Source organism: Poecilia latipinna, unplaced genomic scaffold (genome assembly GCF_001443285.1).
Source record: "Poecilia latipinna isolate Pla-1442-1.1 unplaced genomic scaffold, P_latipinna-1.0 Scaffold369, whole genome shotgun sequence".
Classification (NCBI taxonomy): Eukaryota; Metazoa; Chordata; class Actinopteri; order Cyprinodontiformes; family Poeciliidae; genus Poecilia; species Poecilia latipinna.
In genome coordinates, this window is record NW_015112985.1 from 356537 (window position 1) to 372156 (window position 15620).

Below are 15620 nucleotides of genomic sequence, written 5' to 3' on the forward strand. Positions count from 1 at the left end.
GAGGGTTTTCCCAAAGATGGCCCCCCGGAGGAAAAACATGACACTTTTAAACAAAACAGGGAAAAAAAAAAAAAAAAAAAAAAAAAAAAATTGCAAAAGCAACAGCGACGATTACACCCTCCAGACAGAAAGGTTTCAATTTCCTCTCAGAAGGAAATGACTTCGGGTTGATACCATTCACTGGAGGCCTCTTGAGGCAACCAATCAAGCTGGATGCCAGCTAATCTTTTTTTTTTTTTTTTCTTATTCTTATAAATGGGGTTTACCTTCTCCTGACTTTTGCTGATTACAGATAGAAGAGGTCTAGCAGCTGCTGCGAAGGGCAGCAAAAGCTTATTTGTGTGAAATGTGGTCTGAGGGTGTCTCTGTGTGTGCGCCGTACTCTGATCTGGTGCTGCCGGGCCTCCTCCATGGTGCTGAGGGCGCAGCAGTGGGCCTCCTGTAACCGATGCTCCCGCCTCTGATGTTCCCTCTGCATCTCTGCAGATGGAAAACGGGAAAAGTTTCGGTTTCTGTCAGTAGTTAGCGTCACACGGCAACACGGCCGAAAGGACGAAGATTATTTCACTGCATCATAACCATAAACTTCGATGTAATGGCTTTATGTGACGGACCAACATAGGCTTAATTATGTGATATTTGAATTTGTATGCCACACTTTTTAGATATTATTTTCTAAAAAAATTTAAAAAATTGTGATTTTCTTTCCACTTCTTTAGATCACATAAAAATCACACCAAGGGAGATGAAAACGTTTGCAAAACATTATTTTGCATTTTAAACTTTGACGGATGCATTATTTTTCAAATTTATTTCTGTTTTTCTGCAGAAATGACTCCAGCTGATATGTGGGATGAAAGTTTGAACGCGTTTAGTGTTTCGCTTAACTTCGAAAGCTAAATAAATAATCTTGAAACTGAGAGACGGCTTTCAGACGAACCTTTAAGCTGTTGGCTCAGCAGCTCCCTCTCCTGGTTGAACTGAGACTGCAGCTGCTGGAGAGCGGACTGAGACTGTGACAGCTGGAGCTCCAGGGACTGTTTCAGGAGTGATATCTGCACAAAAAAAGAAACACAAAACACATTTAATGCCTGAAATAGCAACTAACAACTCTGAACTTCTTTGGTGCAGAAAAAGGCCTGGTTTTTCAAAAAATGCAGAGCAGCTTATTTAAATAGATCAACATTTTCGTGATTCGCTCCTGCACTTGATAATCCTCATCAGAGATAGTCCAGATTTCTGACACTGATGTTGAGAGATGCATAGATTAGAGCTAAAAGCTGGGATTTCACTGCTCTTCATGTTGCTCTAACAGCCAGTCAGAGGAGCAGCGTTAGCGCAGTTAGCTGAATAACAAGCCAAGTAACGAGATGCTAGCAGCTCTGACTGGCAAGAGTTCCTGAGAGAGTCGGCTCTGGTTCCTCAGCCGCCGACGTTAAATCCCCGGCAGGATTTATCAGTGTAGAAGTACAAGAGCAGAGGCTGTAAGGTAAGATGGATTTAAAATGAGAGGATGGGGGAAATTAGGATTGGGAAGACGTCTGTGAGCTTCTTCACTAGCTGAAGATTTAAAGACGAGCAGCCAGCTGACCCGCTCGCCTTACAAAAAAAAGTCCTTCGAATTCACAGGGAGAATAAAGCAAATATGTTCGGCAACCTCCGAGCTTCTGGTTTATAATTAAACGCACTCTAGAGCACAAACACCTACACACACAAGCTGCAGCCTGGGGTGAGACTCTGGTAATTAAAATATCTTAATGAAAAAGATGTCATTATAGATAATCATGGCACATCCAGCCATGCCTGCAACACTGGAAGACTTTCATGTTCTCTAAATAACTTCTTTTAAACACTGAAACACGCACAGCTGAAGATGGCAGAAGGAAGGAAGGATAGAAGAAAAGAAGGAAGCAACGTAGGAAGTAAAAGAATATAGGTAAGGAAGAAAGTAAGGAAGGAATATTTAGAGAATGGGAAAGGGGAATATAGCTTGGAAATAAGAGGAATATATGCAAATCCACCTTGGTTAGGATTCAAACACCAAACTTTCAAGCTACAAGGCAACACTTGTAACCAGATTTAATCTAAATCTGACTTAGGCTAAATATCCTAAACAACTATTAACAGCACGTATACTTTTGACCCAGAGTGTGTTGGAGAAATCTCCCATCAAATTCAAACTTGCACATCAATCTCTCTTAAAAATCCTTAGAGTCAGGGGTTGTAATATACATAAGTAATGGTACTATGGCTGCATCAAGGCCCAAAACGAATGTGATTTATTCATGCTGGACGTAAACATCAGCCTGACTCATCATGTTATGGAGTCTCCATGGAAACGGCTGGTGAAATGAACAGCATAAAAGCCAGTCGGGGTTGCGAGTTCAGCCTGCCACACGTGGGCATCGCTGATGCAGAACCTGTTAGCGCCGATATAAAAGCACGGCTAATTAACTCCTGGAACAATTAATTAGTGAACGGAATCAATAGTGCAGAGAGACGAAATCCTCAAACGCAGATGATGCGAAGACGGAGGAGCTCATGTCGTCATGAGGTTATTTTCGCCTTAAAGGACTCTCTGAGTCTGCAGTTCTGGTGTATCTGCGGTGCTGTAACTAGGTCAATACAGTTAAGATCACTGCATCCAGCACACATGATACAATATTTATACCCAGTCTGAAAGTGCATTGTACAATTTGTTTGCAGCTAAGAGGAAAGCTGTGAGACAGAAGTCGAGCATTTCTCTCTCTCTCTCTCTCGTGGTGTTTAATTAATGCTGGAGTAGACATGAGCGGTGTTTACATCTGGATTAAAAACGAACTTTGGAAATCTTCGTGGATAAGCAGCAGAAACCCCCCCCCCACCTGGGCTCTGTGAAAGCAAACGACATCCCTCCGACGGCATTCTTGTTTGATCCGTGCATGAATGGAGGCTTGAAAGCAAGACGGCAGCTTTGTGCGCGGCTGTCAACAACTGTCAACGCGACGCAACGGATGAGCACGTTTCCCTCAAGTCGGCGTCGAGTCGGAGCGTCTCGTTTCAGGCTGACGGGCAGAGCAGAGCGCACAGCAGAGGCTAGCTGCTACGCAGGCCGCAAACAACAGCTACCAGATGGACTGTATGGCGTCGCAGAATCCGAGATGTAGACGGGATGGGTAATTAATGTCATCGATAAATTATTTTACATTTGCCATTCTTTTTTTTGGAGATGTTGAGTTGGCAGAGCAAATAAATAAGTTGATATAGATTGTAGATGAAAAAAAGGGTCTATTTCTTCAAGTCATTCCTCAATCTTTCATATGAAAGTTGATCTTTTTTCTTTTTTTACTCCTATTTGATCTGCAAAATATATTTCATTCATACACAAAAATACCAAAAGGACCAATAGGAGGAGAACACGATATCCTTCAGACGGGACAAACATCTTTCAGTTTCTATTTATAACAAAACGATAACTAAATTATTTAGCGTTTATAAAGTAAATGCTCAATGCAAAAAGCAATTTGGAGTTTGTCTGAAGTAGGCTTTTAAGTCCAAATTTACAGAAAAAAAAAAACAAAAACGGACAAATGCAAAGAAACGTGTGTGTTCTGCAAATGATCCATATCCTAAGATGGAATTTTTCTGCAGTATACTGAAATTGTCCAAAACAAAAACTAACTAAAAGCAATCTTTTGTATGGCTTTCTGCAAAATGAAACAACTGTCCTCAAGTGTTCGATTGCTCTTTAACAGAAGTCGAAATCGTGCTCGTCTGGCTCAAACCTGACGTCAAATGTTTATCTGGTGGCCGGCAGCGTTCTGGTCACATCCAGACGTGCCTCTTTCAAGTCTCCGCTGTGACTCAGTGGAGCTCTGAATTACCCAGAGGCAGCGCGCTTCCCAGGAACTGACACGAGTGTAAGGAGGAAAAAAAAACACCCCAACACCTCCAACCGTCCCTCCTCTGCTAATTTTAAATTCTAATAAAAAAGCAAAACAGTAGCTGCAGGGATTCGAGAAAACGAATACATATCAGTTTCGAACACACACACACACACACACACACACACACACACACACACACACTCCAGGTCTTCTTCAGGATAACATGCAGCATGCATATGCATATCCTCACAGGACTAAAACCATGTTGCTTTGGCAAAAGAAAAAGTTATAAAAACAAGCTTTTATACATCGCTGTGAGCAAAGAAGAGTAAACCTGAAAACAACAAATTAAATCCCTCATTTCTCTAACCAAGTTATTGCTGCTTTGACAGTTTCCGGATGTAAATTACAAAACGGGTGAGTTAATGAAGTCACTAGCAGAACGGGAAGCCTGTGAACGTGAGATTGGTTGCATGTCTGTCTCCCCTGACAGGCCGTTCTGCCTCAGCCTGTCAACAGACGGCGACATCAAGTGGAGCCGTCACTCACAGACGCGCCCAATGTGGCAGACGGGTCAAAGGTTATCGCTTTGTTCAGAATAAACAAAAAAAAAAGATCAAGAAATCCGTCCTCCCACTCCCATCTGGTCCAAATTTGGCTTTCTATTTCCAGCAGCCCCTTCACTCCCATTTTTGTGGGATTCATATGAAGTTAATTAATTTATTTTTTTAAAGCCTGTTAGCTTGTTTATGCTTTTGTACTTTATTCAGTGTGGAATAAATCACTGCCCACTTTTTTTCAGGGACACCAGAGCTCAGTGTCAAACTTCTGGCTTTTATTTTATTTTGGTTCAGATTTAAATTGCAACCATTTGAGGTTTTCTTAGTGAGAAAATGAAATGCAGAGAGAAAGGGAGAGTTGGTTTGTTTCTAATGTTTCTTCAAATCAGCTTGTTCGTTGTTTCACTTTATCATTTCCTGCAGAGATGTTTCCCATTTGGGTTTCTTTTATTCAGCCGGGTTCAAGCTTTGACAGGTTGAGACACGTTTATTTTTGCTCATTTTTCAACAATTTCTTTGGGGAATTTAGAGGCAAAGATGCAGAAGAGTAAGGGTCACGACCTTAGCCTGAATGAGTTTAGTGCCACCATGTTTTACCTGCTCCAGCAGATCTTCCACTTTCCTCTGCCAGGCTTCTCGTGACGCCATCAGCTCCAGCTCCTTCTGTTGGGAAAGCTGACTGAGAGCCGCCTGCTTGTCGGCTTCGTACTCCTCGCTCAGCTCGTCCTTCAACAAACGCACCTCCTCCCTGGAGAAGGCAGTGGAAATATTTCATATAGAAACATTACACACAGAGTGACATCTTTTGTGTTTTTAGCTCATTTTGATGATTGTGACTTGTAGCTGAAAATACATATTTTTCTTCCACTGGACTTTCCATTAATATCCTTGGATACATTACATTCAATAACATTCCTGTATTAAAAATCCCTGTATGTTGGTCTTAAGTGACTTTTTATAACTATTGGAGAGATTAAATCCTGGTTTTCAAAAATAAAAGTCTAAAATATTGCATGAGATTTATTTATTAGTTTATAAGTTATAATACCAGAATCAAGTTCTATGAGAGTAAAGTCATAATTATATGAAAATAAAGTCATAATATGAGAATAAAGTTAACTTTTTTTCTCGTAATACTATGACTTATACTATTACAAGCTGTGGTAGAGTTACTCATATAACACAAAAAAATAATGTATTATTTTGACTTTATTCTTGTAATTAAAAAAAAAAAAAAAAACTTTATCCGTTGAAGCAAATTTTTCAGACGCGTCTGCGTTAATATTCTGTGCTTGTGTGTTTAGTCTCCAGCTGGCATAAGGAGATCTGCAAATATTTCATCAGTCTGGGAAATTAGGGGTTTGTTTTTATTCCGTCTCATTAGTAGCCATCCGTTCTTGGACAGCAAGAAGCTGTCCGCCTCTGATAATAAGGGCGACCGCGGCAGGATGGTGAGGAGTGACAGACACGAATTAGAAGACAAATAGCAAAACCAAAAACGAGACAGCTGAGACCGACAGGCTGACAGGGATGAGATGGGATTCGTTTCCTCCTCACCGCAGAGCATCCCTCCACTTCTGATCCAAGTCGTCCGCCATCTTGTCGATCTTCTGTTTCTCCTCCGTGCGGATGGCCATCACCCTGGCATCATGCTGCTGCTTCTGGGTCTCAATCTCCTCCTGGGAGCACAAATGAGGTAATTCAAATGCATTCTTGTGTCTTTTTTCTTTTTCCTGAATTAAGCAGAAGAAGCTTTTTTTTTTTTTTTTTTAAAGAATAAATAAATTCTGCCGGGTGACACACAGCACCTCAACCTCCACGTCCATTTATAAAGTGCTGCTTTTGATGCGAACTTCATCAGGTCAGTCATTTCCAGCAGCTGAAGAGGATTCAGAGCTTATGTGCCGATGAGCTCATTATAAGACCTTTAAATGCTCTTATTTTTAGCTGCGAGGGGAAGCGCTGCTCGAGTGGGTAAATCCAAACTCTGCTGCTTCGGAGAACTAATTACGACAGGATGACATTTTACATTTTGCTGTGTCTAAATAAGGGTTAGCATGGCTCAGATGTTTGTTTTTCTTATGTAAAATTTCACTTTTAGGATAAAGACAAAGACATAAAAAGAGAAAATTATAGCAGTGAAGCTTGAAAATGACTCTTTCTGCATAGATTTGCTATATGTTTGGAGAGAGTCTGTTATGGAGACATGCTGACGTCATCTCTGTGTGCTTGTTGTTTTTCTTCCTCTTTTCCACGAGCTCAGCTGTTTTAAGTTAAACTAGTTCTTTATCATGACTGGAATCGTTTGCAGAGTTATTGCAGCAATTAATAATGCATAGTCATTTTATTTTCCAGAAAAGCTTTTCCCACTCCAGAGTTTGTGTGTTTACATTTGTCATCACTAAAACCATTGCTGCAATTATGCATGTGTTCAATTTCCACCCCCTCCCACCCATTTCTTACTTAAAAAGGTCGTTAGCTTATTTACTCCTCTGACAACACCACCGCAGCAGTAATTAAGCCAAAATTGCACAAAAATATATATGTACATTTTGCATTTAAGATAAAAAAAAACATCCCTTGTTTCTCTGTGAATAAGTTCTGCAGATGCATCTTTTGCTACACTGGTCAAGAGAACACTAAAGGAATTCTATGATTTTGCAAGGAATTAATTATATTATTTATTTATTTATTTATTAGGTAAAACTGAAATGGAAACACTTTTTTCACGTCATACAACGTGATCACGTGATCAACAAGTTACCGTCGGTGCAAACAATGAAGAAGACAACAGGAAGTAGTCGGAGGATGATGTTTTTTAATGACTTGTCGCGTGAACAAACTTAATCACGTGGGATTTTAATTGCATTTCTCACTTAATGGAAACAACATAATTGCAAAATTTTGTTTTTGTTTTTCGACATTAGTGAAACATGACAAAGTTTTGTGTACACTGGTCATGAAAACGCAGCTACCGTCAGCATCTAAGCCAATCACTTTAGTTGTCTTAGGACCAAGGGGATTCAAATAGGTAATATTCCCACTTTATGTATCGTGATGTTATCACGATACATAAAGGTGATAAAAATAAAAAATAGAAAACTTGCTGACATTTCTGGCTTCTTTCCCAGTTCGTCCTACCGAGTCAACCAGCTTTAGTCCCCACAAAACAAAGCGTGTTCTAATTTTAAAGTAAATCTGGCCCCAGTCGATTTTGTGCTTTTGTCTAAAACGCAATGAGCTAAAAAGCGAATAAAAGGTAAAATCCTGCGTTCAGCTCTGCCAAATCCCTTCCTTTATATAGACACAGGCACTATTAAGACAGAAAAGCAGACCACTGCAATTTCAGCTAATTATTGCTTCTCATTTCATCTCTCCCTCTTCATTCTCTCCGTTGCAATCCATGTCTCCCTCATTTACTTTTTCATTCAAATTATTATAATGGAGTAAAAACGCACTATGGTATCGATGGTCAGAATTAGCATTAAAATATACAGTCTGTCCTCCGTAAACAGCACGTTCCACAGTGTATACATGCTCACAGGGCTCGCACCGACAGAGTTCCTTTCAGACATGCGGCCACTCAACTCATAATAGCTTCATCATCATTATCCCACAGATGGCCTTCAGCGCAGCACTTGTTTCCTTCATTTCCTCCCGCTCTGCTCTCCAAACGCGTTTCGGTCCTCCCGTTTCGCCGCTTTTCAGTCCCTTCTTTTTCGCGTCTGAGAGCCGAGAAACTTCCCCTACCCATCGTCTGCAAACTCGCCGAACGTCTGAGACGCGAAGTTTAAACCGAATCAGCGGGAGACGGAGCGGCGAAGCTTCTCGAGAGTTACAGGGTGCAAGTCCTGGTCAACATTTGTTGGATTAAACTTGACAAAAAAAAAAAAAAAAACTACACAAATAAATCATGCAACAGTGAACTTTGATATTATTAATTCAGCCTTGTGCAACTTGCACAGAATGTCCACTTTATTAAATGTTTCTGATCGTCAGATTAATTTTAGCAGCAGAAGGTTTTTCTAATATCTTGCAGCCCGGCTTTTTACAAAATATTACTACGTTTGCCAACAAGTATGCATCTATAATATGATTATAGATGCAAAAAGAGGTATAAGCGAATAACTGGTGCTACAAATATTTTATTAGTCTGCTTCTATTGCTTTCTAATCTGAAGGTGGGATTTGGTGAGGCAAAGGAAAGAAGGGAAGAGAGAAGGAAAGAAGGAAAAGAGGGACAACAGGAGGAAAGGAAGGAAAAAGGATGCAGTGACGCAAGGAAATAAAGGAAGTAGGAAGGAATGAAAATGAAAGAAAGAAGAAATTACACAAGTCTTTTTGCACACTATAATTATTTTCCTTACTTATCCAGATTTGGAAGATATTTCAATTAAAATTCAATTACCAATTTAGCAGCGATTCTACAAAACACAGTTTGAGATTCACAAAAGCTTCGTTCTGTTTTTTGTGGAAGAATCTCCGCTGATGTTTCATGTGAGAAAGATGCAGCCACAGAAGACTTTAGAGGTCAGGACTGGAGAGATTTCTCAGATTTTCTTAGTGGAAAATCCCGTTTATAGGATTGTTCCAGTGGATTTATCCTTCTATGAACTCCAAATCACAGATATCCAAGTGTGGCACTTTGATATAACACTATATTTCTTTTTTCTGCTGTTGAAGAAATGTAAATCCTTTACATGTTATTGATTATCCTGAGCTTGTAGGTCCAAATATTGATCAAATAGAGCAACACATTTTATGTACGTGTGCAGAGAGAACCAGAATCACACTAAACAGAGTTCCAACAAGTTACATTAAAAAGATACTTTAGCAGTATTCTTCTTATTGTTCTTTTTACTTTTACTTTAGGAATTTTGTTATAAAGTATCGCTACTCTTACTTGAGTAAAATTATTGTGGTTATTGTAAATGGATATACAAATAAATGTATTTCTTTATTTTATATTTTGGTCTGTCTGATTCTGTCATTTTTAAATATTACACGTGTAATTTCTTGAATGACTCCTTTTTCACTCTTACTTAAGTACAATTTTTGGGAACTTTACTCACTTCTGATATTAAAATGTTAATTTAAATGTTACTTTGCAGTTATGCGTGATATAAAAATAACATTTTCTGATGTACGTATACATGGGAATAGCAAAAGTGAGTAAAAAGCATGAAAATCAGGAACGTCTGGAGAACTGTGCTGCCGACTCTCACCTGTAGGTCAGTGAGCAGGTTGCTGGTCTCTCGCACGCGGCCTCTGGTTGCGTCCAGCTCTATCCGCAGCTTCTCCTGGGTTTCCTTCAGGCAGCTTATCTGCGTCTGAGCCGAATTCAGGTTCTGCTCCCCCTCCCTCACGATCTCCTGCAGGTGGGACACCTGAGGAGGAACCGGCGGCGGAGGTTACCGCGTTGTCACTGGGAAAGTATCGGACGCGTATGAATCATTTCCCACCTCCTGATTGGCCATGTTGAGTTTGGCCGTGAGCTCCTCCTTCAAGTTGTCCAGTTGCTGCTGAAGGCGATCTCTCTGCTCCTCTAAGGACAGACGTTTAATCTCAAACTCCTGGCTCATTTTCTGGACAGAAGGGGAAAAAAAGAAGAAGAAGCAGCAGTGAGATTTAGATGAATCGCCCCTGATTGGAGTTTCATTCATCATCCTGATACAATTTATCAGCTGCCTGCACAGACAGTGAAGACTTGGTGGCCCATTTACCCTTCAATAAACCAAAAATAAAATCTACACAGAAAAAAAAAAAAAAACCCAGCAGATTTAATAAGCCGCCCCTACTGTAAATCCCATTTGTGACGTGGTATGGCGGCCTGGCAGCCGTTCGGCGCGGCAGAGCGTTACTGGATGAGGAGGAGGCACATGACTTGTCATTTACACTTTAAAAGGCCGTCTGGTGGAAGCGACCACTCGGTTTAATCCTTCAAGCCGAAGCATCAAATCCTTTTCCGGGCCACTCGGAATTTCTCTTGTGGAAATCTCCTCCTCACATCCGCTTCTCGCCGTTTCTTATTTACTCCTGGTAATTCATCCACGTGTGCTGCTTTATAAAAACGCACAAAGCATTTCTGTGCTCTGCTAACGCCGCAACAGGGGCTTTGCCGAAGCGGGTTTTTCCTCTTTCCTTTCGGATACTATTAATTAAGCTGAATTCGTGTCGTTACATATTTATGAGTGCGTGTAAAACCCCTTATCCCGTTGTATCCCGTCGATGCTATTCGTGTCATTTCTGCTGTATTTGCTCTTCCTTAATGTGTTTTCTTGTATGGATTCATTGAAGCAGATGCGACATTATGCATAAAAATCGACTGCAAACTGCCGCCTTAGATCCACCTTGACTTTTTTTTTTTTTTTCCCCCCAACTAGACGAAGCGACCGGGAAAACAGACGTTTCCATCTGGGTGTTTTATTGCGCAATTTGAAATCCCTGAAAATCTGCAGCCTCAGCTGGATAAATATCGATTCGGGGAGTAATTTACAAACATGGCTAATGCTCTGAATCGCGAAGGTGTGACCGCAGGAGTATTCCTCTCTGTAATGTGGACAAACCGCAAAGCGAGAGCTCATTTCATGCAGGCCAGATGGGAGCGGAGCAGAAATCCCTACCACAAGTGACAACAGAGGCTCTTGTCTTAAGCTCATGTATATTAATGTGTATATACTTGAGCGTGCATGTCAAAATACTTGCCCCCTAGCAAGTTTCACCTCAGCTACATGCTCTTTGTAGCTTCTTGCATCATTTTGACAAGGGACTAACTCATTGAAATGCATTGGTGTCCTTGCACAGGCCTTGTTTCAAAGCGTAGCGCTCAAATTTTCAACACGGCTAAGTCCTGCTCTGTGTGACGGCGGCTGCAGAAGCTTAATGTCCATTTATCATTGATCATATTTTAGAAAACCAGAGTCAATCTGCTTTTCCATTTGGTTTGAAAATGGATAACAGGCATTTAAATAAATATTTGGTGGCTGTAATACACTAGCAGCATAAGAGGTCAGGAAAACAGATGTAGCAAATGAGCTAAATGCCGAAGAAGAACTTCAACTTCATTTCCATCCAACGTTAATTCACAGCCACAAGATGGCTCTTTATCCAAGAGCTGCCGTCCGAGTTTTAGCGACTAACATTTGTTTGGTAACTTTGGAGGAGCAGCAGAAATCCACAGCTCGGCTTGGAGAAAATGTTAAGTTAAAATATTTTTACAAAGCTTGGCACATTTTATGTTCCTGATTCCAGTAGATTAATGAGAAAGAAACACTGTTTACAGTAAATGAAACGGTACGGAGAGTAAAAACATCTACAGCTTCTCGCACTGCGATTTATCCTAACCCAGTTTAAATTTGATCTCCACTTACAAAACAAACACCAAAACGTCTTCTTGTATCTAGATTGTTTGTTAAGAGTCGGAGTTGATCATAAAAAAGGGACAAACAAAAATGAACAAATTCAATTATGTTGCTCTCTATTGTAAACAAACTTATTTCACCTCAATTTATTCGTAAAATACAAAGAAAAAGAAAAACTCTGGTAAATGTATAATGTGTATTCAGAGAGAAACATGAAATGCAACAAGAGTACAAAAGCGGACCGACGACAGCTGAGGCTGATCTTGTCTTCTTTATAAGAGATCAGATTAAACAGCAAGGAAAAAAAATAATAAAATCAGCGTCGATGTTCCAGTGCTGGTAGAAAAGAAAAGGGACACTGTCACGGTAAATGGTCCAGGTTAAATTAATTTAACCTGCATAATGTGATCAGTAGTTCTTCCTGCTCCTCCAGCAGAGAGGACATCTGTATTCCTCTCACGCAGCCACTTTAAACTGTGAGACACAAAGGAGGAAGAATGCGAAGGGCGGAGGAGAGACGGAGAGACGGAGAGAGGGAAGGACGACGGAACTGATGACAGGGTGAAAGACGCAGCAGGAAACAAACGGAGGCTGATGCGGTTTTTCAAGCTTTAGCCTTAATGTTGACCCAATTAGATGTGTGCAGCCGGCTGACGGTTTTGCGCAGTTCCTGGAACAGATCGGGACGATGTGAGGGGAAAATGGAACGGCTGCGCAACACGACTTATTGTTTTAAATTGCACTCAAATTCACACCATTTTAAACTCTCATTTTTTTTGGAAGGTTACAAAACACAAACTCTGGATTTGGATTTTCTATGACGGACCAACACGAAGCAGAGCGTAACTGCAAAGGGGAAGAAAAATAATGAATGGTTTTCATATTTTTGCATGCATTTGCATTTATCGCCCCCTGAATTCATACTTTGTAGAGTGTTTGCTTTTAAATGCAATTACAGCTGCAAGTCTTTTGGGTTTTGCTGCATGATAAACAGGGCTAAACACGCTTTCCACATTCTGTTACAAACAAGAATTTGATTTGGCTACTAACAATTCCCATGTACTCTGTGTTGTTCTATCATATAACCAGTAAAATGCGCTAACATTTGCAAAGTGAAAGTTATTAAGTGTGTGAATATTTTAGCCAAACACAAATTAATTTAGATTTTTTTTTGTGTCTCAATACAATATCAGCCTCACCGTAACAAGGAGTTTCTTCTCATCCTCCTTCTCCTGCTGGGCCTCCTCCCTCAGCGCCCGGTGCTTCTCCTCCAGCTCCTCCAGCGCTCGGACCTGAGCCTCCTTAAAGCGCAGCGTCTCCTCTTCGTAGTGAGCCCTCAGCCTGGACAGCTCCTTCTCATAGCCCTGATGCTCCTCCCGAAGAGACTGATGCATGGAGAAAGGAGTTTATCCGTTTGAACGTTCAGTTCTCTCCTTCTGTCTCTCGCGGCGGCGGACGGGGAAAACTCGTACCTGCTCCAGTTTGAGCACCTGCTGCTTGTGCTGGTCGCTGGCGGCCTGGCTCTGGTTCAGCAGGGCCTCCCTCTCCTCCTCCAGCCGGCCGATCTTCTCCTTGAGGCGACTCTGCTCCTGGTCCAGGTTCCTGATGGTCGCCTCATGAGCCATCTGGGTGGCCTGCAAGGAACCAATCTGACCTGGAAATATTGGAGTCAAAAAAGAAAAAATCAGACACCAGACCATAACAAATCATTTCAGCTGAGTGACTCTCCTGTGGCGCCCTTCAGATATCTGGTTTGGGATCTGTTACCTCATACTTATGCTCCCAAATTATACTTCTAAATTGCAAGTAATCATAATTAGCCCTGTGGTTTGAGCAGCTTCTTTATTTTCCCCTCTAGTTTGTGTGTCTTATCCAATAAAACCAGATATTTTCCAACTCGAACATTTATTTTAATTAGGGATGCACTGATACACTTGTTCTTACTTCTGACACTGATGCCGATATCTGAGGATCAGAATCGGCCGATACCGATTTGATACAGAAAAACAACAGCATCTCTGACTTTAATGCCTTTTCTCCTACATGTAACGCCAGGTTTGTTTGATCTAAGCTGACGGGTCGCCATGGATACAGATCAGCTCTGTGCCTATGGGAAACTAAAAGCGATTAATGTGTCTAGAGGTGCAGTTTAGTCATCTCAGCAAAACTGTGTAGGATTATATGGCGTAGCTAAAGTATTTAGAGTATTAATTCAAATCGTAACCATTTATTCATGATGTCAAGCTTTAAATGAGGAACCTGAAAAAAACCCAGTATTCATCCTGGACAAAATTCCACGAGCAGTCCAGACTCAGAAACCTATTTCAGAGTCACGTCTTACTGGCTTTGTGGAGGATTTCTGTGGCCTGCTGCTGCACCCGTTCCCTGCTGCTCTCCAGTTCATACTCGGTGTCCTTCAGCTGCATCACCCAGATTTCTCCATCCTGGATGGCTTCTTCCAGCTGCTTGTGCAGGTTCTGCAACACACCCACACCCACACACACACACACACACGGACACACACTCGTGATGCTACCATTCGAGCCTCTCCTGTGCGCACGAGCCTGCAGCTCTGTCAGAGCACACTACATTACCTTTCCTCCTGCTCGAAAACAGATTCCACCCCGAGGCTTTTACTTCTGCCTTTGTTCTCAGCAGTGGTTTTTCATTCAATTTAACCCACTTTCACCAGAGTGTAACCAGACAAAGGGGGATTCTTGCACAATTGTATGCATTTTTGATGTGAAATGACAACCTAATTGAGCCCAGAATGGAAAATACTGACGATATTGCAAACATATCTGAGTGTCTATATGGTGTCTGTAAAAGTGTTTAAATACATCTTAAAGATTTTGGCAGTTTTTCATACTAAAAGAACCAAATTCAATCTGTTTCACAGGGTTTAATTGTTGCTATTATTTACCGTTTCTATACTTGGTGTTTCATTCATACATGTTGCTTTTATTTTGATTGGTCCAGATGCTCTAGCTGCTGAAAATCAATCCATTTTACCTCTTACAACACATTTGTCAACACAAATTGTGCATTATTGTGAAGCGAGAAGAAAATAAAACATGGATTTCAACATTTTTTGAATCTTTCGTTCAGTCTTCTTTGTGGAGTCTGCCAAAGATCCTCAGTTGGATTTAAGCCGGTGATTTGACTAGTTTGTTCTAATACATAAAAAGGAAATCTTCAAACAAACAAATCCGGTGCTTCACAGCTTAAGGACATTAAAACTTGCAAAAACAGAAAAGCTCCAGCTTTTACTGTGGAAACTTCATTATTTTTTCACAACACAAGACAAAAACCACTGCCTCTGTTTTAAGCCTTTTGAAGTCTCTTAACACGTTTTTCTGCATGGCTCGCTGTAAACCACCAACTGACCTGTTGTAGCTTTGTTCCAAAATTGCTACTTTTACCAAAATTTCACAAAGATCATAACCTGTTTGGCAAAAGGAGCTGCACATGTCTGGTTAGTGCAGATTAAATATGATTTCTTCACTTTGACGCACCTTAATGGTTCCCTCTGCGTTGGCCAGCGATGTCTGCAGCCTGTTGGTCTTGTCCCGGTTCTCCCGGGCCTCCTCCTGAGCTTTCTGCAGCTCGCTCCTCAGCTTGGACAGCGACCGCTGCAGCGCCGCCTCCTGAGCCTGGAACTCCTTCCGCAGCTCCACCTAAATGGGAGCAGAGACGTATTAAACACGAAAAAAGAAGAAGAATCAGTTGGGTTTTTTTTTTTTTTTTTTTTTTTTTTTTTTTTTCCCCCTTCCCCCCCTTCTTTTTCCAACCGGGGGTTTTTTTTGGTTCCGCGGGGGCGCCCCCCTTCTCGCC

The 15620-nt window shown here is 41.1% G+C and overlaps 1 protein-coding gene across 4 annotated transcripts in view; it reads right to left on the reverse strand.

The window, feature by feature from the left end:
• Window positions 1-15620, reverse strand: part of fam184aa (family with sequence similarity 184 member Aa) — a 41194-nt gene that overhangs the window by 12495 nt on the left and 13079 nt on the right. For all 4 annotated transcript variants that reach the window (XM_015036462.1, XM_015036460.1, XM_015036463.1 and 1 more), the window contains 10 exons: window positions 15302-15463; window positions 14128-14263; window positions 13259-13440; window positions 12986-13171; window positions 9888-10010; window positions 9651-9812; window positions 5984-6105; window positions 5024-5174; window positions 941-1055; window positions 383-480 (listed from right to left, as the gene is read on the reverse strand). In XM_015036462.1, the coding sequence (XP_014891948.1) occupies window positions 383-480; window positions 941-1055; window positions 5024-5174; window positions 5984-6105; window positions 9651-9812; window positions 9888-10010; window positions 12986-13171; window positions 13259-13440; window positions 14128-14263; window positions 15302-15463 (1437 nt within the window). The remainder of the gene's footprint in view (window positions 1-382; window positions 481-940; window positions 1056-5023; window positions 5175-5983; window positions 6106-9650; window positions 9813-9887; window positions 10011-12985; window positions 13172-13258; window positions 13441-14127; window positions 14264-15301; window positions 15464-15620) is intronic.